General features: G+C 42.2%; 1 protein-coding gene across 3 annotated transcripts; it reads left to right on the forward strand.

Annotated features, from left to right (window-relative positions):
• The first annotated feature begins 81 nt into the window (after window positions 1–81).
• Window positions 82–23,586, forward strand: appa (amyloid beta (A4) precursor protein a). Of its 3 annotated transcripts, none has more exons than XM_057026820.1 (17): window positions 82–327; window positions 12,163–12,330; window positions 13,172–13,301; window positions 13,445–13,554; window positions 13,856–14,046; window positions 14,277–14,587; window positions 15,136–15,303; window positions 16,554–16,687; window positions 17,153–17,227; window positions 17,302–17,460; window positions 17,808–17,936; window positions 18,334–18,433; window positions 19,103–19,309; window positions 19,391–19,444; window positions 19,951–20,042; window positions 20,964–21,110; window positions 21,360–23,586. In XM_057026820.1, exons 1-17 carry the CDS (start codon window positions 268–270, stop codon window positions 21,459–21,461), a joined length of 2,337 nt encoding a protein of 778 aa, XP_056882800.1. In that variant the 5' UTR covers window positions 82–267; the 3' UTR covers window positions 21,462–23,586. The 3 variants fall into 3 exon arrangements, with proteins under 3 accessions (XP_056882800.1, XP_056882799.1, XP_056882801.1); XM_057026819.1 differs by having other exon boundaries at window positions 83–327; window positions 13,442–13,554; XM_057026821.1 differs by lacking the exon at window positions 15,136–15,303 and having other exon boundaries at window positions 83–327; window positions 13,442–13,554.
• Window positions 23,587–23,610: the final 24 nt, after the last annotated feature.

The raw sequence follows: 23,610 nt of genomic DNA on the forward strand, positions 1-23,610 counted from the left end.
CATAAAACGTTTTAGTAGCCGCATTCCTTTTCGAATAATCGTGTCTGGTGAAGGATTCACGCTTCTTTGTGTGCGTGCGTGCGTGCGTGCTCATCCCACTCGACGCCGGTCAGGTGATCCGACCGAGAGCAGCTGGGCAGCTTCGCCATCGCTCAACATCACCGCGGTCGTCGACAGCGCCGAACGCTCCGCTCTCTGCCGACGCAAACGCTCCCACCGCCCGCCGAAACGCTGCCGCTCGGAGCGCCGCCTCAACGCCAAGAAAAGATGGGGGACAGTGTCGCTTTGCTGTTGCTGGTAGCAGCGGCGTCGGCCCTGGCTGCGGAGGTAAGGGAGCTGCTTCTTTAGGCTAGAATTTGCAATATTTTCCACCATAACCGAGCCGAGTCAAGCTAGGCAGCGACAGGAAGGAGTCTGAGCGGAGGTTCCTCCACATTTAAAGCTCGGAACGTGTCGAAATGGATTCAAAACGGCCGCGACACTGAATTGTATTGAGTTGTAACAAGGAAAAGTGAAATAATTAATTTACCCGATCAAGATCCAAGCGGCCAGACCTCATAAAGCTTGTTTTACGTGGCATTTGATTTAATCGATGCGAATTCCGTAGAGCTTTGGGTTTACCAATAACTATTTTAGGCTTGAGCTTTAGGTTTAATAATAAAAATCATAATAATTTATTTGCCGGTATGTAAATGTGGAAAAATAAGATAATTGTGCTGTTAAAATGGAGGCCGATCTTGACACTTTATGTTGAAGACTTTAACCGGAAGTGTGTTATAGAACACGACTATGAGGAATAGCGAGGAATCTCTAAATCACAGACCAAACCCTATTTTATTAAACCCAAAATACTAAATCTCTTTAATGAAATTTCGATAATTACCCCCTCTCTTAATTTTCTACTATAGATGATCGAGTTTTTGACGAAAGGACATGTCGTAGAGAACAATACGTGTGCTCCGCTGGCATTTTCACCACAGTCTCCCCTTTAAATCTGTTATTTTGGGAACAGCGAAATGTTAATATAAATATACCAGTGACATTTGTGTTAATGTGCCCACACAGTGATTCATCTTGTAGCTTAAATCCAAGAAGCAGTGATACAGAATTTTGGAATGTCCACTCTTGATTTTTACCGTGAAACCTACTGCGGTGATTGTTCTGAACCATGTCATCGTAACACGCTATTTAGTGTCGATTTTATTATTATTGAAATATATATATGTATAGCGTAAAATCCATCACGGTGTTTAAAACGAAAAGCGTTGTTGTCTCTTTTTTCATCACCTCGGGGCTAAATTTAAGAGGGTGGGCGTGTTTGAGGAATGGAGGAAAAAAGACAATGAGACATCTGGTTCCATTATGTGAAAGTCTTGAGGTCAAAATCCGGTATAACCAAAGCCCACAGAGCCTTAGAAATTTCGGTTTTATCTGAAAAGGAACATCAGCCGTGTTCTCCTTCATATTTCAGCCAGATGGGGAAAAGAATGGGGAGGTAAGATGGCGGCGCTGCACTGCAGTGCTGATCTGAGGTCGGGAAACGAAACCAAACACTGGCCTTGTGGTCATTGTTGCGCTTCAGCTTATATTTTCTTTATATTCCTTTGATTTATGTGATTAGAGTTTCTAGGTTGGGACTTAAAGTATTGCTAAATTATGCCCTCCCAAGTTCCTGTTGTCCATTTTCTCTTATTCCATGGCCATATCAAACACACAGATTTGTTGTCACTGGGGAGTATGAAAAATCAGAAATTTGTGCGGAATTTACCGTGTCAGTTTACCGTTTTACGATAGTTGTAGGTTCCCTTTTTGATTTCTGAGAAGTTCAAGTGAGTCATGGGAACCAGTCGTGAACCACGCTTATCACAATATCTCAGATTTGGCCATGATATGGGTGTTACTATCTATTATGACACTGTTGACCAATGTTGGATGTACTTCTTCGAGTCATTTTTTTAACCGCTTTGAGCAACTGTTTTGTGCTTAGTCAGAAATTATGCCACGTGACCATCATTTGTCACGTTTCCATTGAGACATAAAGTCCAATTCAGCTTCACACAGGACCGTTTGTAACCATAGCTACTCAGCATCAGTACGACATCACAAAGTGGGTTGTGATGTTGTTTTCATCTGTGTTACAGCATAAGTCATTTATTTTGGAATTGTTTTTGTAATTTCTTCCATGCTTTCAGCTGAAAAAAAAATGCAGAAAATTACAATGGTCCTAATATGAAATAAGCACGCGTGTCAACCGAACGCAGGTATTGTTTGCTATCGACTATAATCCGGTCTGTCAACACAAAAAGTGTTGTCTTTATTTGTAGTGCATTGTTAGTAAGGCACACTCACCCATTTGGGTTCTGCTCATCAAAGGAGGGAAGTTATGAGGCATGAATAAGGTGGCAAGATGAAATTTAATTTATTGCTAAAAGTTTTTGATCTTGTTATAGCCCTCACAACTACACACCCACACCCACTAGTGAGCACACAGTATTTTCCCGCCGGCTGCTTGGAACACAGTAACTGGACACCTGCCATTGTGTATTTCTATAATGCTTGAAGACTGGCTCTCAAATGTGTGCATTCTGCAGTCCTGTAGCCTGCAGCTTAATGCCATTATTGCTGTTGGCAGTGCTCTATCTGGCACCTCCTCTGCTGCTTCTGCCACAGTTAAGAGATTTTTGGAATTTCCAGCAAAAACAATCCCAAACCATTGTGAGAGTGCTTGCACAGAATAAATTTCTTTAATCCACGATCTTGTGACCGAGCTGTATTTAGGCCTGCTGAAGCTAATATCAATGAGTCATTCAGTTTTCCATTCTGTTTGTTGACCTGGCAGCAGAAGCGTTTGATTAGATTCTTGGCGATAGACGCCAAAATGGCTTCTTTCGCCACACCTATTTCCTGCTTCAATATGACTCCTCTTGAAATTCTAAGATGGATATTACCCGTGATTGTCCATCCATCTTTTAGAGTGCCAACTGTGCTATTTTTACTTGCTTTTACAGGAATCAATAAGTAAATATAATATACTTTCGAGCTGTTGGTTGAACCGAATGAGTCATGCCACCTTGAGCTATACGACTTCATCATTAGAATTACAATGAAATGATATATTTTTATTCTGGTTCATACTCTACACATTGTCCATCTCAGTTGGGTCAACAGCAGACGTCTCATTGCACCACTTCCAAATCACTTTTCCCTTCATCCCCCCGTCTGTGTAGGAGAAAATAATTCTGCAACCTTTTGATAATGTTGTTTCCGTTGTCATGGGCCCTGCATAGAGACAAGAACGAGTTGTTTTGGGCTTGTGTTTCTACTGTTTTCCTTCTTAAGTCGGCTCCAGGCCTTTCAGGCACGTTAACCTTCACCAAGCATGACGCAAGTCAGGTTACCGTTGGCGTTTATCTGCTCTCTTGTGTTTTTCTTGTTTGCCTTTTCTACACAATCATGAGTTGCACATTTTTCTTTGAAAATATCTCTGTTTCAAGGGCGTGCTGAGATAGATATCAGATATAAGGTGTTGTTAGAAACGTTGTTGGCTTGCTTGAACTAATAGAGGATTCCAGAATGTTAGTGTTGGGATAACACAAGATAATGAAGCTACTAACAAATATACCAATGGTATGAAAACAAAAGCTCCCCAGCCAGATAGGTAATCATCTTTGCTTTGCAGTGCTTTAATTTTTGGACCTCTAGTTCAAATGTTGGGCTCGAATAAGTTGTTCAGCTTTGCCTGCATATACGGTGCAGTTCAAAACGTGCGTTGGAACCTAGTGCATTAAGTTCAGTTTGTGAAAAAGACCTTGGAGTAGGTTCAGACCTCAGTCCAGACTTTCATTTTGTTCACTTGCGTCCTCAGTTGTCTACACCAGTTACCCAACTCATTTGCTTCTTCCGTCAAACACGAGCTCACTCTGAGCTTTTATTACCTGTGTTCATCTGGGAGCCCATCAGTTTCTTCTAATCTCCAGAATGTCCCTCTGTGCAGCAGCGGCATTCATCACTGTTGGACTGTTGTTTTCCCTCTGTGAATTTCAGCACACTCCTGACATATCAGCCTTTGCTACGGTCTTTGAATAATAGGCTTGGAAGCCTGGCTATGGCTCCTGTAAGCTGCAGCACGTGCAGGGAACTCTTCAGATGTATCCCCTCCAAGGTTAAACTGTGTCTTTGCATGTGTGACTGATCTGCCACCTCACATGGCAGACAACCTTGCCATAAAATCTGACTGATACCATTACAGTCCATTTTTAATCGTGGATTTGGCCACTCATGCAAACATTAGTGTGTGTGTTATGAGTTAGGTGATGAATGGTTAATAATTTTTTTATGTGCTTTTTTCCCATGGCGACACTCATACATGAGCCTCAGGCCAGACGCTCCTTTAGGGACTCTTGGGTTCGATTTTACCTTTTAAAAATATTAATTTGATGTACCTTCGTCAACAAACAGAGTAATAAATTATTGTAAACCAGTCACCTCTGATTGTAGATGAATTATGGTGGATGTAGAATGGATTTACTAACAAATAAACAATATTTTTGGTGGTATTGTGCTGGCATAAAGGAGCTACTCCAGCCGTTGTAATACTGTAGTTAATTCTATAGTGTACACACATGTGCTTACTGTCTGTGGGACATCTCAGACCCAGACACAGTGGGAATTAATACCGCATCCGCTTCAACAAGCTGCTCATGTCGGATCACAGACGGAATCTCCTTTAACCCATAGAAGGCTCTGCTCATCACAGCTCTCGGATGAGGCCCAGGACTGACACCAGGCTAGTCTAAAGCTCTTCGCCAGTTTACACTTCCATTTTTTTCCATTTACCTCCCAATATGAGACATTCTACTACTGTAGAGTAGTAGTAAAGAAGACTAATACATTTATGCAATTTCTTTTGTTGTACCAGAGATTTATCCATCTTGCTATAGTGTTTAATGCATTACCACTATTGCACATGTAGCTCACCTTGAGGAGTCACCCTCCATGTCGAGCGACATAGCATCCATCATAGGTGTTGAGTTGTCTGGCATTTAAGGGTGTGAAATTAGAGCACCTGTTTTAAAATGGCAACTTGTTTTCAGAGCATGGGAACAAATGTGAGAGTAGATTTTCATCTGAAAATGGCTGTGCATTCTTGGCTATTCCTGGATCTGTCTCCTGTTTGTTCTCTGTGATAACACACACTTCCCGTGTTTGTGCTGTGCGAGTGATGGTGTGTGTGTGTGTGTGCACGCGTGCGTGCGTGGTTCAGTCTCATGTTTAGGTTAGCACCTTTTGAAGGAGAACCCAAAGTAACAAAACTCATCACTGGTGTAAATTTATTTTGCCTATATTTTATTTTTAGTTCTTAGTGGATTTCCTTGTGTAAATCCCAACTGGTTTCCAAAAATAATGAGTGAATCACTAGTCAAAATACTGTTAATGATGACGTAAGAGATCAGCATCCTCATGTTTACGGAGTGTTTCATCAGTAGGTTCACAGATAGTGAATGATTGACCTTCCTTTCCATTAGCTTGATTTTAGTTCCAGGTGCAGAAGGAGCTTCTGCATCCTGGTCAGTAGCTTCATTAACACATATTTAATGTGCAGGAGCAGCCTAGGTAGATGATGACATACCAGCTCCCAGTCGAGTTGGATAATTGTGCTGCGCAGAGGGGGATTGCAACAGACAGTTTCCTTGGGGTCGACATGCAGGCAGTCTTCGTATCCATAGTGATTATAACCAAGGAAACCAGGAGACCCTTCATCACTTTTTTTACAATTTGTTTAGGCTGATCTTTTCCTTTCATCTGCTTATGACACATTTATCTGAGATTTCAGCAAAGTCTCCAGGGAAGATTAGCTTAGGCTTCATGCTAATTGAAGATTCCCTCTGGAAGCAAAAACCTCACTGACTCCTGAGTCATCTAACAGCGCTGGTACTGGAAAGTGCTGTTATTGTTTGCAGTTTTCAAGGTTCATTTATGCCAAAAAGGATCTTTTTTTGTTGTTTAACACTATAATAAACCTATTTACTCTATATTTGCCCAGAAGGGGAAATCCTGTTATCTCCTTTTTTTAAATCAAGCACTTTCACAAATCGATGTTAATGAAAGACTGAGCCCATTGATTCCAGAGGCGCTTGAAGGAAAATAATGCAGCAAAGTCAGCAGTCCACAAGCTGGTCAAGCAACAGGTTTGGCCTCATTTACTGAAGCTAAAACCAGTGACTTTGCCAGTAAAATGGAATTCTAAAGCCATTTATCCACCAGGATCTACATGTGTCAGCTCCGATGTCTGTGTTTTATTGGCTAGATTTGTTCCTCCTGGCTCTAGATCGGAGTTTTTGAGTCCCATGATTGAACCCAGCACTTGACCCCGTGGAACAGCATGCAGAGCAGTGAGTCGGCATGGAAGGGGAAGAAGGATGGTGATATTTACACAACAGCAACAAGATCCCTCTATGACTAGAGATAGGAGGGGATCAGAAGCTTCTGGCAGTGCGTGCTGATGCTGAAATCGTCCGATGGGTGGCAAGGGCTTTGCTCACATAGCAAGCACCCAAAGACCACAGCACATTCGCTCTAGCTCATAATCAAACTATCTGCAGTGTGACATAAAATTTGTTTGTTTGAAGCAGAGACTCTCCTTATGTGTGCACAGATAAATGTAGAAAGGAGAGAGTCTGGAGATTCTCTGGGATTCACATTCTTCTAGATGTGCTGCTCAAACATCATGCAATGATGGCCACACCCACACACACCCACACACACACTACACCGACATTTTTGCAATCTTATCTTGAAAATTAGGCACTGAATCTCTTGCTGGGTTTAGGAAATAGATTTTCACAGTGATGCGGCTCACAAACAACCCACAGGGAGCCACATTTGTCCTTATTTTTCTCATAACTCGAAGATTAATGGCCGAAAGCGAAGCGATTTATTTTTATAGTGTTCCATATCACGCTATCAGAATCATAACGGTTTAAAGTCGTCCAATGTCTCCTATTTTTTTAATTCTCTCTTTCTCTTCAGCAGTCACCAGCTGATGTTATTTTGGTGCATCATGCTGCAGCCTGCACCACTAATAAAGTCGCGCCTCATGATACTGGCTCGGATTGGGATAAAATGTGTCTGATAACTTGTGTGGAGCCACATGACACATCTTACTTTGCAGGGAGGTCTTCCCCAGGGGTTGAGAGCTGATCTAAGACACCCACCACCCTCTTCACCCAACTCCCCCACGGCAGGCCTGGGCCTCTCGGATAAGACTTACAATTAATAGCACTGTTGAGCTGGCTCCCATAAGCCCACTTGAAAGATTGCTGCTGATCATATATGTAAAAGGGCCGGCCAGCAGTGTGGGCACATCTTATACAAGACCCTTCATATGTAGAAGGCGAAATGAAAATGCAACCATTTGCATAAAAGATTTATGCCCATCAAGAGCCCACACATATCTGATGCCGGGCTGCTGGAGATATGTGAAAATAATCTTTTCTCCATGAAGGCAGGCACAAAAATGGCTCAGGTCAAATCCCATTTTAATCTTAATGATGCGTGCTCTGCCTGTATTCCAGCAGTTTGGAGCCCTCACAGACCCTATATCAGATGGAATATATAGCTTGGGGGGACGGGTTGTTGGAAAAGCAGATATATTTTTGTACTGCATGGTCACTGTCTGAGCCTTTTATTTCAGACACCATGTTTACTTCTGCAGCTCTGGGTGTATAATTTAGTTATTTTTATGGATTCAATGGAATCATAGCTTCTTACGGCACACAGATATTGATGGTGTGTTTCACAGCAGAGCAGATAATGCCACATTGATTCGAGCTTTAAAACTTAGTCTAAGTACTGTTTATTGAGCAAGCCAAAAGTGAAACTTTAAACAGCATGTGACCATACTTCCAAATATATATCCTGACGTGATTGGAGCAGAGATTGCGTTACAAGGTTCTGCTGAATCTGATGGATGTGATTTGGGTCACGGTTTCCAGCTGTGGAATGAAAAATGGGTCACCTGAGATGGAAAATGCAATTTTAAATTAAAATGTCAAAAAAAACAACCTCCACCCCAATACACATAGCTACTGTGAACTGATGCATTGGATTTGTCATCTTCATCACAGACGACCTTTTAGGTAGGAAAACACTCTGTAAAATTGCGGCAGCATGTAATCTCCCTTTAATCACCGCGTTACGAGAAACTTGTATGTTATTACATTATATTATTAGATTTGCCTATTTTTCTGTCTTTTTATCTTCCTCCCTTGGGGTGATGAATTTAATTTGTCTTTAAATTATGAGGGGTAGTTTTGTTCTTTGTTGTGTCCCTAACCAGAACTATATGTCATGAACAGCATCATCATGGTTTGTGTGCAGCTCTAGGTTTTCTGTTTTGGTACATTTATGAAAATAAAAATAGAATTTTTTTTTAAAGCAGTAAAACAAACAAAGCCTCTCTGCTGCAGTTGGAACACATCAAATAACGTACGCCTGCTGGTACTGCTTTAATTGAGCTATCTTGGATAAGGCCGGGCAGTGTTCTTCAGAATCAGCTTTCTTTCCTTCGGCTTATTCCGTGCCATTATGATGCCAGATTGAGACCAAAAGGGGGTATTTGTCCTGACCAGGCTGCAGTCCTAATCCTCGGTGTCCAGATTACTGATTATTCCCCTTTCCTGCTGGATGATGGACTGGCAGGAATGTCAGGTGGAACTGGATGAAGGAAGCCAGGTGTCGTCACGTTTAACATGGCTGCTGATAATGTGCTTTTGTCTGCTGTTTAGTGAAGATCCTGTCTTCAGGGCCAAAATAAAACAATACTTACACTCGCCTTAATTGCTAAATATACATTTCTTAAAATGCTTGTGATTTTAAGGAAAAGGATGAAATCAGCCTAATTATAAACGGATACATTTGCACACAACTAGAAAATGTGTGCGGACCTGCCATTTAACATGTTGGCGTTGTGGTGGAAAAGCATTTAACTGGTTCCACTGTTTTTAAATGTAAAGGAAAGGACTTTTGTCAATGTTGCTGCAATTGGAGAAAATCCCAAGGAGCAACAAAGATAGGCCAGAAAAGATTTGAAACAATTTCACAGTTGTATAATAGTCACTGGGATCTGTGGAATTTGCATGAAATGCATGGAATATTTGAAGCGCTCTTATAGTGCTGCTAAAGAATCAACCATTTCTGAATGTAGCCTGTCCTTTTTCTGTAAACTACATCTTTCTGATAGCATCATTTCCTCCAATCTCTCACAATTTCTCCTGGCCTTGGTCATTGTCTCTTACCCAAATGTTGTCTGTCTGACATAGTGCTCAGCCTTCTGTTCCAGTCCCAGCGCTTGTTGTTCACTAATCTTCCCCACCATTTGCTCTCATGGCTATTGTTCTTTTTCCGTCTCTGCCTGCTCTTGTTCCGCCACTGTCATCCTGAAACACTGATTTATAAGCTCACAGTAAAGACTTGGCCTACCCCCTTCCTTCCTTCTGCACCTTCAGCTGAAAGACAGTGGGGGGGAGGTAGCCATGATTAGGCAGAAAGCAGAAGAAGAAGTGACTGGCAAGGCTATGATTTGCCAGCCAAATAGAAGCTGAGACTAAGAATTTGAATGTCAATGAGCAGCTGGTGTTGATTTGCCTACGTATGCCTCAAGCAGAGGGGATGTTGGGTAGTCTCGCGCCCCAAAGCCTGTACAGACATGGTCAAACTGAAACCAGACACCTTAAAGGTGGGCTAATTAAAAGATAAGGCAGACAGATGATTTCTTTTGAAGATTTAAAAGGTCTGCCTAGAGTCGGCCGCAGTAGAATGACCCCCAGTGCACCCCCAACCCCCCGCCCCATGTGGTGCAGATGGTCAAGTGTCAGGACTGATGACCGACGGTGTTATGCCGCCATGTGGTGCAGTTAATGCGGGCTGGGAAGGGAGGGGGATTTTCTTGCTTTGTGCACGTGGGTGCTCTTGCGTGAGGGATTTACCCATTTCTGTGCCACTGCAGCTTGCACAGAGGGGTGGGGGGAAACAAAGGTGCATATTTGACCTGAATGAAGGTGCATATTTGACTTGTGGATTTTCCATTGGTATGTTGGATTTGGAATTGTTAATCTGGGTCACATAGAATCTGACGTGTTATGCACACATTTGGATTTCATCGTATTTTCCTTTGGATGGAGGTCCTTTTGTCTGATCCCCTGATTAGATCTTTTTGCTATGTCGGCTCATCCTTGAAACTGTAACGTTGGCATTTTTCTAATTATTTGATTTGATTTTTGAAGTAGAATTCTGAGGTTATCCAACATATGCCCTGGAAGTGACAGTTATTTTCCACAAAATATATGAAACATCTCAGGGCAATTTTTTAGTAATTAATCAATTTAAGGTTGTGCATCGTCACTCCTCCGCAAGTAACAGGACACTCCTTTTTAATTTCCCAATAAAAATATGGTTTTAACTTGTTTGTTTGCGTGGTTATTGCTTTGCTCATGAATATGAGGCACCCAAGTACACACGTTTGTTGACACCCCAAGTGTATGGAAATTATTCTGGACACAGTTCTATGAGATGGTAGTATAGATCTTGTACGGAGGCCATGCTGCACAACGACCCTGTATTATTTTTGTTTGTGAATCTTATTACCACTTCTTCCCCTCAGGACTCTGGAGGTTGGACGTGATATTTGGCTCTGTCTGAAATATGATGCAATGCAACACCAATAAAAAATCACATCTGAATTACTTTTGTGCCACCTTCAGCACATCAGATTGATTTATTACAGTCCACCTTGGTATTATAACTTTTTTTTTTTGCATTCAAATCCTTGAGGGCCACAGGAACGAATCCCAAGTATAGCACTTCACTGTAGTACTTCATTTGAACCTGTTACAAATCAACTTTTCCTTAATATTCAGCCCTACGCTGGATGCTCAACATTACCTGATTAGTTGGTGATTCCATTTTCACAAAATACTGGACTTCTAGTAAAGAACTATGCACTTTGTGATTTTGTTGAAAGGGATGCACTTTCGCTCGCCCAGGTTTGATTGACTATAATTGAAAAGGAAGTCAGTACTCAAGAGTATCCATCTGTCTGTGCAAATACAACCACTGTGTACAAACGAGCCGTAATATAATCCATTAGAAATCTAACATGCATGCATGCCATATTGATTCAGGGCTTTAAAGCCAGCTTGATGCCCTCCACCACCAGTTAGCCTCATAGTGGAGGGGGCCTTATGGTGGGTTTGAGAGAATCAAGTCTGGGGAAAGAAATATGCTATCCATCACACAAAACATTTGTTTGCCTGCCAGGGCCCTCAGAACCATTAACAAGATTAGGCAGCACACAAAGGCAACAGGACCTTTCCTCTCTCCTCATGTCTCTTGCTCTTTTCATCCCTCTCTCCCCTCCCATTTTGTTTTTGGCTCATTTGCCAGCACAATGCAGACATTCAGTGGTTTGTCTTCACCTCTGATCCTGAGGGAACTCGTACACAAACCCTCCTCATGCGCTCATGGCAACACAAACATGCCAGCCGAGGCTCAATCGCACACACGGTAAATTAACATAAAAATTAATGCATTCATGCTGAAGGGAAACTTGGCGATACCTCACACATACATTTGCGCACACGCGCACACACACACACACTGCTGTTGCCTCCAGCCAACCTGCTGTTGTGCAGAGTCTATGGTGTACTTGAATAAATCAACCAAAAATGAATCTGGGGTTATATAATGAAAGTGTCCCAAAGAAAGCTCTCCAATACTGCCGGCATATATAGCAAATGTACAGAATTCCCATCTTGTGTACCACAGAGTTTAGCTGTGGAGAAACAAAATAAACAGTTTTTCTCCAGGCCTGTTGTTTTTGGCAGTGCATTCTGAAGCTATTGATTTTAGTGTTCTTTGCCCTTGTTTTTCTTCCTTTATTTCTCTATCATGTTCTTCAGAGGAGTTTTGGCACATTTAATTGCTCTTAAGGCACTGTGTGTGTGGATCATTACAATGAGAAACCAGAGTTATTGATGGAAATGTCATTCTTATTGCCTTCGCTGTTACCCTAATGTGACTCGCATTATCTTATAATCTGTTTAACAGCCTAATCGGTTATCTTTCACAAATGGAACATTTTTCTTTCTGGTCTATCCCCCTCAGGTACCTACAGATGTTTCCATGGGTCTTTTGGCAGAGCCCCAGGTTGCCATGTTTTGCGGCAAACTCAACATGCACATCAACGTGCAGAGCGGCAAATGGGAGCCGGACCCCTCAAGCACCAAGAGCTGCATCAGCACCAAGGAGGGCATCCTGCAGTACTGCCAGGAGGTACGATGTGGGTAGTGTGTGGGTAGCTTAAAAACCGTAGAATCAATTGACTTATTATGCATGTTTATATTTATTTACTTATTTAGAGCTCATGTGTAATATAAAAATTCCTTCAAGGGGCAGATGATATTCTAATAACCCAATAAGTAAAAAACAGTAGTACTGCAATAAACTCGGGTGTTAATGCTATGCTAAATGTACTAGCTCATAGTAACTTCTTACCCATTATTCCCTGTAGGCAGACTGATTATCGCATATACCAAATAGAGATGTCTAATATTTAACTAACACTACTAAGCTTATAACTGAGCATTGTGTTTTTTTCCTTGTACTGCATCAACATAGTCCATTTTAAATGTTTGAGCATGAAAATGAAGTTATCCTTGTGAGTTTAGAAGTGCAGAGGACAGCACAGATGTTTTTGGGTTGTTTTTTTTTTTTTTTTTTTTTAAATGTAACCAGAATTCCTAATTTGGCAGGATAAGATGAGCCTAAAACTCCTAAGTAAACAAAGTGCTTAAGTCCATGCAATTTCATGTTTTAAAACCCTTGGATGACTTTTAATTAGACGGTGTTTGTGACACCAACTAAGCCAGAAATTGTGTAACAAACACACTGCGACCTTATTATTTCCCCCAGATGACTAACTGTGAGCTCATGGCTGATGGCAGCTACTGTTGTGACTGAAGCTGTGATACTTAATTGTATGACACATTTTGTGGGATTTTCAAATATTTTTGTCATTTATCCAGTGATGCTGGATAACTTAAACCCACCGTCTTTTAGTCCTCTTTAATGTCTTGAAACAAAACATCTCTAAAATGCATAATACTGTGTGCAGGTGTACCCCGAGCTCCAGATTACCAATGTGGTAGAAGCCAATCAGCCTGTCAGCATTCAGAACTGGTGCAAGATGGGACGCAAGCATTGTCGCAATCACATGCACATCGTGGTGCCCTACCGCTGCCTGGGTGAGGCCCAAATATTGCTGAAGATTGCAGGACTTTTTTTTTGTTTTTTATTAGTTTTTAGTTATTAGTTTATTGATGTAAGAATGCTGAGATGAAGCTCATTTTGTAGAAATTAAAAATTGATATTGCTTTTGCTGCAGTAGGAGAGTTTGTGAGTGATGCCCTGCTCGTTCCTGACAAGTGCAAGTTCCTGCACCAGGAGCGCATGAATCAATGTGAGAGCCATCTGCACTGGCACACTGTTGCCAAGGAGGTGGGTGCAGACCTTGCACAATATTCACAGTGGGGGGACTATGTGGTCTAAATTATGAGTACATTTATTTTTCTTTAGAATTGTATCAATGTTTGTACTTTCAGTGCTACATGTCTCAAGTTAACATTTCTTTTGCTGTGCCATGTAACAATATTATTCCCTCCAATATAGCCTGAATTTTCCTGTCTATAAATGTGTTTATTTCTGTTTTGTAAGTGGATAAGATGGTTGGGTCTGAATGTATGTAGTGGGAGACAGAGCTGCCACTCAGGAACAGTCACGGCTTTCTTTGTGTCTTTAGTCCTGTGGAGACCGCACCATGAACCTCCACGACTACGGGATGCTGTTGCCCTGTGGCATTGACCGTTTCCGAGGTGTGGAGTTTGTGTGCTGCCCCGCGGAGGCGGAGCGCGACGTGGACAGTGCCGAAAAGGACACTGACGATTCCGACGTGTGGTGGGGGGGAGCAGAAAACGACTACTCGGACAACAGGTACCAACAGTTGGTGGTAAAGTGATGCGTCAGAAAACAGGCAGCGGCGGAATGATACATCAGCGTCCCTTTTATTTGTCTGCTTGGAAGCAAGAAGCAGACAGGTTTTAATTTAACATCTCCCTGTCCTTGTCCTTCATTCCATCTTTGCATTACCCTGCCCACCTCTCCTCTCCATATTCCCTCCTTTAAATTTACTGACTTCTTTTCCTCCATCCATTGCTTCCCAGCATGATGCGGGATCCAGAGCCAGTGGCGCAGCAAGAGGAAACCAGGCCATCTGTCATAGAGGAGGAGGAGGAGGGGGATGAAGAGGATGAGGAAGAGGACGAAGTTCTGGAAAACGACCAAGATGGAGATGGAGAGGAGGACGAAGAGGTGGCGGAAGAGGAGGATGACGAGGAGGATGATGAGATGGGAATCGATGAGAGCGACATATTTGCAGAGCTCGAAGACGTTGACACAGACGAGCCTACGACCAACGTTGCCATGACGACAACCACCACCACCACCACTGAGTCTGTGGAAGAGGTTGTCAGGGGTGAGGAACATTTCTGATGTGGGTGTGTGTTTTCTAGTCTTGGTAATTGTTTCTTCACACATGCGAAACAAGCCCGTAAGCGCAAATGTGTTTTCTTATCAATTAATTTCCTGCTGTCATTTTTCTTATTGTGCTCATTTTTCATTTCTGTGTGTTCATTAGCCACATCCCATTAAATTAGAACTGGATTTTTCCCCCAAATGTTCAGTAGCTGTTAAAGGAAATTCAGAACCCATTAAAAAGAAAAAATAATGACGTTCTATATAAAGCATAAACGCAAATTAAATGCAGGACAACTCATCACTTAATTGAAAATAACATTATGTCAGGTGAATTGTTTCATTGTGGCCATTACATGTTTTGCTGGTCATTCCAACAGCAGAGAGCTCTGTGGAAACTATTTAATACTTAATCTTTTAACCCTTTTGACTTTGGTTTAGGTTTTAAAGGTATCCTGGTTTGTAAATGAGGTTGTGAGATCTGTAACCCTCCACAGAAACTACTGTTACTGTGTTACGACAGTGAGTCTGTGTATGTTGTCCTCCAAGATGTGTGCTGGGCCAACGCAGAGACTGGTCCATGCCGGGCCTTGCTGCCCCGCTGGTACTTTGACCGCGAGGATGGTCGCTGTGCTCAGTTTATCTACGGTGGCTGCGGAGGCAACAGGAATAACTTTGAGTCAGAGGAGTACTGCCTGTCTGTCTGCAGCAGCGTCAGTAAGTCCTGCCGGCAGCAGCGCCTGATTTCCTCTAACTCTGTTTACTGGCACCCAAATATTAACGGCCTCTGGAAAGCTTTTCTTTAAAATTTCAATTGCACTTCTGATCTTTCTTTTTTCTACTCACCTACTGTGTGCAGTCTCTCAGCATACTAGCAACATGACATATGTACATTTGTTTAAGGACTGTGCCTAAAGTATCTTCTATTTAAACTATTTTAATTGTTTATAGTTCAGTGTCATTGTCGAACATGGTGGAAAGAGTTGGCCTGGTTTGTATTTCACATTTTACAGGCATCTTATGTATTATATATTTATTTTGATGGTATTTATTTGTGCAGGTAGCAAAAGATAATGGCTCACCACCTCTGCATCACATTAGGATTATTAGTAGCAACATGGGAAATTAGGATTTTGACTCACAATTGGCCCACCTTGACACGGAATGATTTATTTTCACATTGTAAAGCCAATTACCAAACAGACTTTTCTTTTGCCTTTGTTTTTCTGAAGTGTGTGTTGTGTGATTGTGTATGTGCGCACATGATTACAGTACTGTGTGTTATAGATTAGCAGAGGGGGTAGTTTAGTGTTTAGCCGTATTGCTGTTTGCAGTGTTGTATGAGGCTCGGCGATTTTGGTCAAATTCTGCACACACGTGCTCATACATGATCCGCCTTGCAGCAAGACGCAAACACCTCACTATATTTTTAATTTCTTTTTGTGTGTGTTTCTGCAATGCTTTAGTTTGACATAAGGTTTTTGTTTGAATATTAAAGCAGTTTGGATTTCTGCTATGAATTATTCAGCTATATGCTGAATAAGTTTTTGTTTTATTTGGTCACATTGGATCAAAGAAGGAACTCCACCGTGTGAAACATTCAGCTGATCGACTTTTTTTGTGTCTCATGCGGTCTTATCCATTTTCACACGATACCCATGACAGTCATGCATGCTCCCGCACAAACCACTAAAACCTTTATTCGATACTGAAGAGAGTTAGTTATGTTTTGTACTCATTATATCTTGATTTCATGGATTTGGGGGACTGTGTGTTTATAGTGCTGCTGGCAAATTTGCATTTTCCTGTGTGGAGGTTTTATCTTTGTCTTTTGGCTTTCTTTTCCCCCTGGTTTCACACTGACCCTTTTAACTCTATTTTGAATTGCTGTGCTGTGCCTTAATCTAATTAAAAGCAAACCATCGTCTCCCCGCCAATCTCCTTCTCTGCACTTGTGTTTCTCCCAGTACCCACAGCCTCGCCCAGTTCCTCCGATGCCATCGACCACTATCTGGAGACGCCTGCCGATGAGAACGAGCACGCCCACTTTCAGAAGGCCAAAGAGAGCCTCGAGGCCAAACACCGTGAGAGGATGTCACAGGTATGAGAAGGGACAGGAACATCCCAGAATAGAAAATTGAAGTGTAATGGGCGCTTCAACTAAATCTAATACATGCACTTGTTAATCCCTCCCTCCTGAGCTGACCCAGCCAGTTCAGCATTAATTGTGTTCTTCAAACGTGCTGCTCACTCTGCAAAGTTTGCAACAGTCCCACAGTTTATACAGCAACATTGTTTTTCTTCTCTTTTGTTTTTTGCCAAATACTTTGTCATTCTGATGGCATTCATTTGACCTCATTGTGTTTTACCACAGTGCTGTTGCATATGGAAGTGAATTTGTAACATCTCATTTCTTGGACTTGCAACAGTGTTATTACATCAGATCTTTGGCTGAATTAAAGGAACATTTTAATGAGTCAAACAGAGCCATTGAAACCGACCACATGGAGCAGTAAAGCAAACTGAGAGTTAGAACTGAGGGTTTCTTTACTTCTCTTATGTACAGGTGATGAGAGAGTGGGAGGACGCCGAGAGGGAAGCCAAGAACCTTCCGCGTGCCGACAAGAAAATAGTCATCCAGGTGAGACACGGGCACAGTCACATCAGAGAGTCGTACAGTGTATCTGTTTCCTCAGCGTGCATGTGTGTGTGCAGCGTTTCCAGGAAAAAGTGGAGGCTCTGGAGCAGGAGGCAGCCAGCGAACGACAGCAGCTGGTAGAGACCCACATGGCCCGGGTGGAAGCGCTGCTCAACGACCGCCGCCGCCTGGCTCTGGAGAGCTACTTGACCGCACTGCAGCAGCAACCACCCAGGGTACGTTCAACAAGGAAATGCTTTACTGTCATTTTTTGGAAATATCTTGCAATTCTGCTGCTTTCCAAATTTTTATTGTTGCTTTAAAAGTCATATGAAAATAATTTTTGATTTGGTCCTTTGAAGCGAGATATTTTTAAAAGTCCTTTAATGTGACCTGCTGTAAATTATCAGTCACGTTCCTATTTTTGTTCCGCTTCAAGGTCCATGTTGTCATATCGAGTGTCTGTGCTTGGTGCCACAGATTCCTGAGGGATTATGTTTTGATATGGCTTCATTTGATGAATGTATTGAGGTTTTAGGGTTTGATCTCATCACAATCAGTCTATGTGTCTTGTCTTTGGCAGCCTCGTCACGTCTTCAGCCTGTTGAAGAAGTACGTGCGAGCCGAGCAGAAGGACAGGCAGCACACCCTCAAACACTTTGAACATGTTCGCATGGTGGATCCCAAGAAGGCTGCACAGATCAGACCTCAGGTGAACCTTTGTTTGCCTTATTTGACTGGAATTTAAAAAACAAAAGAAATGAATAGGTTGCTATCAGGTCAATATGGACAAAAAAAATCTTTGCAAAATGTTTCCAAAACATTGTTGAACGTATGCCATTAAGAATTAAGACAGTTGTGAAGGCAGTGTGCTGTCCAAGCCTTTACTAGGAAGGTGTACCGTACATATAAAGTGGCCAACGGGGAAAAAACCCTTCAGATGTAGTTAAAAGGAGATGGTGAAAGGACAAAAGTGGGGGAAAAAGAATAAAGCAAATAAATAAAATGAAAAGAAGGAAAAATGAACAACAAACCTGCAAATATTACAACCTGGCCTAGGTGCATTAAATAGGTGTCATAAATGTTTTATTTGTTCTCTTGGTTGTTAGGTGCTGACCCATCTGCGGGTGATTGAAGAACGCATGAACCAGTCTTTGGGACTTCTCTACAAGGTGCCCAGTGTGGCTGATGACATCCAGGACCAAGTTGGTGAGTTTGATATTTGGTTGCCTTCAACGTAAAAATCTAATTTGAAGAAAATGATGTCTGTCACGGTCAGTTATCCAGTGAGAGTCCATTCAAAATCCATTAGAATCGCCACAACTACATCACATTTTTCCTATCTTTTGACCTTGGCATTACAGAGATACAACAGAAGACATTTTGTTCTGGTTTTGACGCATTTATCAGGAAGACTGAAAGTTCCAGCCTTCATAATGTGTTTTCGTTGATAAGGGCACATGTGGCCTAATTCTAGTACCCAGAAGCCCCTGAAAATGAAGATAAATCCCTTCCCTCTCTCTACCCCTTCAGGTTTTTGGTGTGTGTGTGGCCTTTTTTTAATTGGAGTTGTGTGCGTCACGCAGCCATCTGTGTCTTCGTTCAGAGACTATCAGACTCTGGCAGAACGCACACGGTAGAAACAGCCTCGTTCACTTCGTGCTGTCTGCAGGTCTATTTAAAACCATTTCTTGGGGTCCGCCTGTTCCTGTGATTTTTGACCCAACCTGAAAATCTGTATAAACGGATCATTTATGTGTAATGTATATAGTTGCGCAGGATTTTTCTTAGAGTTTTTGAAACTTGATGAAACAGCAAAGTGAAAGCTAGAGGGTATTATTTGTATAAATTCCCCATTTCCTCCGCTCTTTCTCCCAGAACTCCTGCAGAGAGAGCAGGCAGAGATGGCTCAGCAGCTGGCCAACCTGCAGACGGATGTGAGAGTGAGCTACGGTAACGACGCCCTGATGCCCGACCAGGAACTGGGTGACGGTCAGACTGACCTGTTGCCCCAGGAAGACACCGCGGGAGGAGTGGGCTTCATTCACCCTGAGAGCTTCAACCAGCTCAACACTGACAACCAAGGTACTTCTTTGTGACAGAGATCACGTTCCCCAATAGACTAAGATTATTCACTCTCTCTCTCTCCTCTCTCTCTTTCTTTAGTGGAGCCAGTGGACTCTCGCCCCACTCTTGAAAGGGGTGTTCCCACACGGCCAGGTAGGAACTAATGTCTCTTTTTTCCACTGTGTGTCATTTTTTAACTATTTTTGCTGCCTGATGCACCACTTTGAAATTGTTTCCAGCATATGTGGTTATTTATTATCAACATTGCCAAATACCAATGTTATCATATTTAAGTTTTATTGAAATTGAACAAATCATAGTTGAAAATTAAATTACATGAAACATAAAAAATATCAAATCCTACATAACAACAAAATACCAGTTCAAATATTTGCTTGTTATTGTTACTTTCTGTTTAGAAATGAGACATTCGTACACTTTTCTGCCCTCTTTTGGTCATTGTTTGCAACCATCCATCTCCCCTCTACCTTCATTATGACACAAAAGCAGCTTTAGGAAGTGCTTAAACGTTTTAATGTTCATTTATGTGTTATATCCTGCTTTCAATGTCATGTCTTTATTTTTTTGTGGGCAATTCTTGGTAAGAGATGTGAAATATGTCATCATCCGTAATGTCTTGCTTTTCCTCCACCTGTAAGTGACTGGAAAGTCGATGGAAGCTATTCCCAACATGCGGATGGAGACGGAGGATAGACAGAGCACTGAGTATGAGGTGCACCACCAGAAACTGGTAAACACACACAGGTTGCCATCATATACAAGTTTAGACTCTGATCTCACTTTCCCACGAGGCCGCGTCTCCAGTCTGTCTTCCCTTGTAATGTCCCAAGGTTGTCACCATGGAGACGGGTGTCTGTGGAGACACCTCGATGATGCGCCTCATCTGCTCCTATTAGAGTTACATTTTGTGCCCTTTGCATCTGTAAATATTTATTCAGGCAGCCGCAGATTGTTGTTCTGTACCAATTCTGCATTCAGTCATTAATATCATTCAGGATTGTAAAACCCACAATCCACCCTGGTCGCATACAAATCCCAAACCCCTCTACCTTATTCCTCTCACCTAAAGGCTTTAAGCTCTTAATCCCCGCATGTTATTACGCCTAGCATTTCTTGTGTTCACAGTGAGCAGTCTGTCAGGTGGTCCCCTTAATTTGATATTTTCCTTAGTCCAAATCCGCTTTGCACAGGATTATTGTGGAAAAGAGCTCAGAGCATCCACACAGCACACTGGTAGCATTGTTGAGATCTGTATCTGTAGCATTTATTTAAAATTTGTGCCATCTGATTGTAATTATGTTCATAGGTGCCAATGCAACAAAAAAATGGGGAAAATAGCTTAATAGAACAGCAGGATATCATATGCTGATTTAGGACCTGTAGGACGCTTTGATCTTACCTCAGATGAACTTGAACACTTGATTAACTTCTAAAGAGGATCTATTACACCAACTAAATCCACAGGATGTCTTCATCATGTTGCCATCATGAGAAGTGGAAGCTTGTCTCTAGCAAAGTTGGGGGAAATCTGTCCAATTCTACACTATAAATAAAGGTCCCGGTGCTGCTTCCTGCTCCTCACGCCGGCACTGACGGCATGTATGACTAAACCACAGGCCTCCTGAACATCTTGCCCTTTCACCTCCCACAGGTCTTCTTTGCTGAGGATGTGGGCTCTAACAAGGGTGCCATCATTGGGCTCATGGTTGGAGGTGTTGTTATAGCAACCGTGATTGTCATCACCCTGGTGATGCTGAGAAAGAAGCAGTATACTTCCATCCACCATGGAATCATTGAGGTGAGAAATAGCTGACCTCGGCATGTGACTACTCTGTGTGCATGTGCCGGTGTGTGTACGTGGACATGCTGTTCTGGAGAGGTGGGGGGGGGAGTGCAAGCCTGATGGATGGATACAGCGTGGATGAACGGCTTGAAATATAAGTGAAATCGCTTAAGATGTGAACTTGGCTCTAAATCAATTTCCTATTGAAATAATGGTCTTTGAATTTCCTTTCTGTGTCACCCCTTGTCTCACGACCCCCTCCAGGTGGATGCTGCCGTCACCCCAGAGGAGCGCCACCTGTCCAAGATGCAGCAGAATGGTTACGAGAATCCAACTTACAAGTTCTTTGAGCAGATGCAGAACTGAGAACGTCATCGCCGGTCCACTCCCACAAACACAAACATCTCCTCTCACACATCACCTCCTCCTATCCTTCATTTCCTCACCCCCTCCCATGTAGGCAGAAGGCAGCACAGATTAGATCATGGCTGAAAAAAGTCACAAATGCTCTGATTGAAAGCAACCGGGTTTTTTTTTTTTTCTCCATTTTTATCTTTATTTGAATATTAAATTTTGTTTGTGCGGACAATGTTGCCGAGCCAATTTGCACCAAGTGTTTTCACTTTATTGGGGCTGGGGACGCCTTTTAATTACATTTCTATAGAGGTGTTTTTATTTATATATCTTGATATGTTCCTCCATCTGGTCCTGCTGCCGTGTGGTTAACGGCGTCCCCGCACCACCCAGAGAATCAAAACAAACGCACCCTTTAGAGTCAGAAGTGTGCATTGTTCATGCTGAATCAGGAATGCTGGTGGAGACTGTTTTCATGGCTTGGGATGGTTTTAGTTGAGGACTGATCTGCATGTTCACACTCATCTGGGCCTCATTGATAAAATCTCGCTGCAGAATATCCAGATGTCAAGATTATTCATTTCTATTCTGGTTTTAAAGATAATATAGTGGAATGATATGTGAGGGTGAAGCCCAGAGCCGCATCACGACTGCACTCTCTCTGCAGTCTACACTCGAGAGTACAGGAGCATCTGTCCCCTCTCCCTACCTTCTTTATCCATCTTTTCTCCCGTGCATTTTTACAACAGCTGGGCTGTGCTTAAGTCACACAAGGCTCCCGATGATAACTGGAGATGGCAGTTATAAACTGAATATTGGAGATTTCCCTTCTTTTTCTGTTCCGAGGTTTTGTTTTTAAGAAAAAAGAATATAAACAAAAAAAAACAAGTCGACCGATGTAAAGTCCTTCTTTTTTAAATTGTGTGTAATGTTACTGAGGTAATGCTGAAGTCTTATCTGTTGCTATGTAGTGCATGACATCAGGATTTAAAAGATAAAAAGATCTTATTGCTGCGCACTCTTGAGATCCTCTCACTTATAGATTGTCATTCTAGCAAGATTGTACATTTACTATCTACTCGTGATCACGTGACCGTGATTGGAAATATCAAATCTACTGTAGACAGGCTTTAAAATCATGTATGATACACACTTAAAACAGATCGGTGTGTTTGAACTAAAAATGCTTTTTTTTTTAACCTCACTGTTTAGAAGCTACACGAGGGGCACTGGATGGATTCATCTCTGTGTTGGTTAGATTTGCCTCATGATCACCAGTCTGTCAGTGTTGAATCGGTGCATCCCTATTGAAATCCGTAAATAAAACCATTTTATTTTGAACATTTTTTTGTGGTTTATTGCTGGAAATGGCCGGACCTGGGTGTCCGGTGAGTTAGGAGCCTCTGAATGTTCGTGCTTTTTGTCATTTTAAGTCTGATTTTTTTTTTTTCTTTTCTATCCAGTCTTTGGACTGTCTGTTCCTTCCCCCCCCTCTTTTTGTCACCATTTTGCTGTTTGCTGATAGAACAGGTGGAGCATTTAGAGAGGAAATGACTTGCAGTTCCAGATGAATAGTCAGCCAGGCAGGCAGCCTGTATAAAATGGATTGCATTCACACTTCATCCTCCCCTACTACCCCCACCACCTCCTCCACTCTCCCTCAGGCATGCCGCTCACCTCTCCGCCATCAAAGCACACCGTTTCGATGCCTCAGAGGCCCAACTGTATAGTCTGCGTATAGATGACTTCAGCATTGAGAGAGAGGGCAGCGGGATGTGAAAGCAGGGAATAAAACATCAGTCAGAAATTCGTGCTTCATATATTCGGGTCACATTAAAGGTCTCATCATCTCAGTGCAGCATCAACAGAAAGACAAGCAAATGGTAAGTGAAGTGTACAGAAGGAGGCTTCAGTGTCTGGGGGGCGGTGGCTCCTTGGTTTTTCTGAGGGTGCTCATTAGAAGCCCGACAGAGGGCAGTAGATTAGAAAAGGAAGCAGGATTTTCTTTCTACCTTTTCTGTGGATTATATATTGGTTTTTGTTTTCCGCTGTGTAATATTGTGCAGGTCATTTACATTGACTGGGAAAATGCTTTCTACACTGTATTCCATAATAAAGTTTTGAATGTACATACAGATATTGTCTTCTGTTTTTTTTCTGC

This window comes from Takifugu flavidus, chromosome 3 (assembly GCF_003711565.1).
Source record: "Takifugu flavidus isolate HTHZ2018 chromosome 3, ASM371156v2, whole genome shotgun sequence".
NCBI classification, from domain to species: Eukaryota; Metazoa; Chordata; class Actinopteri; order Tetraodontiformes; family Tetraodontidae; genus Takifugu; species Takifugu flavidus.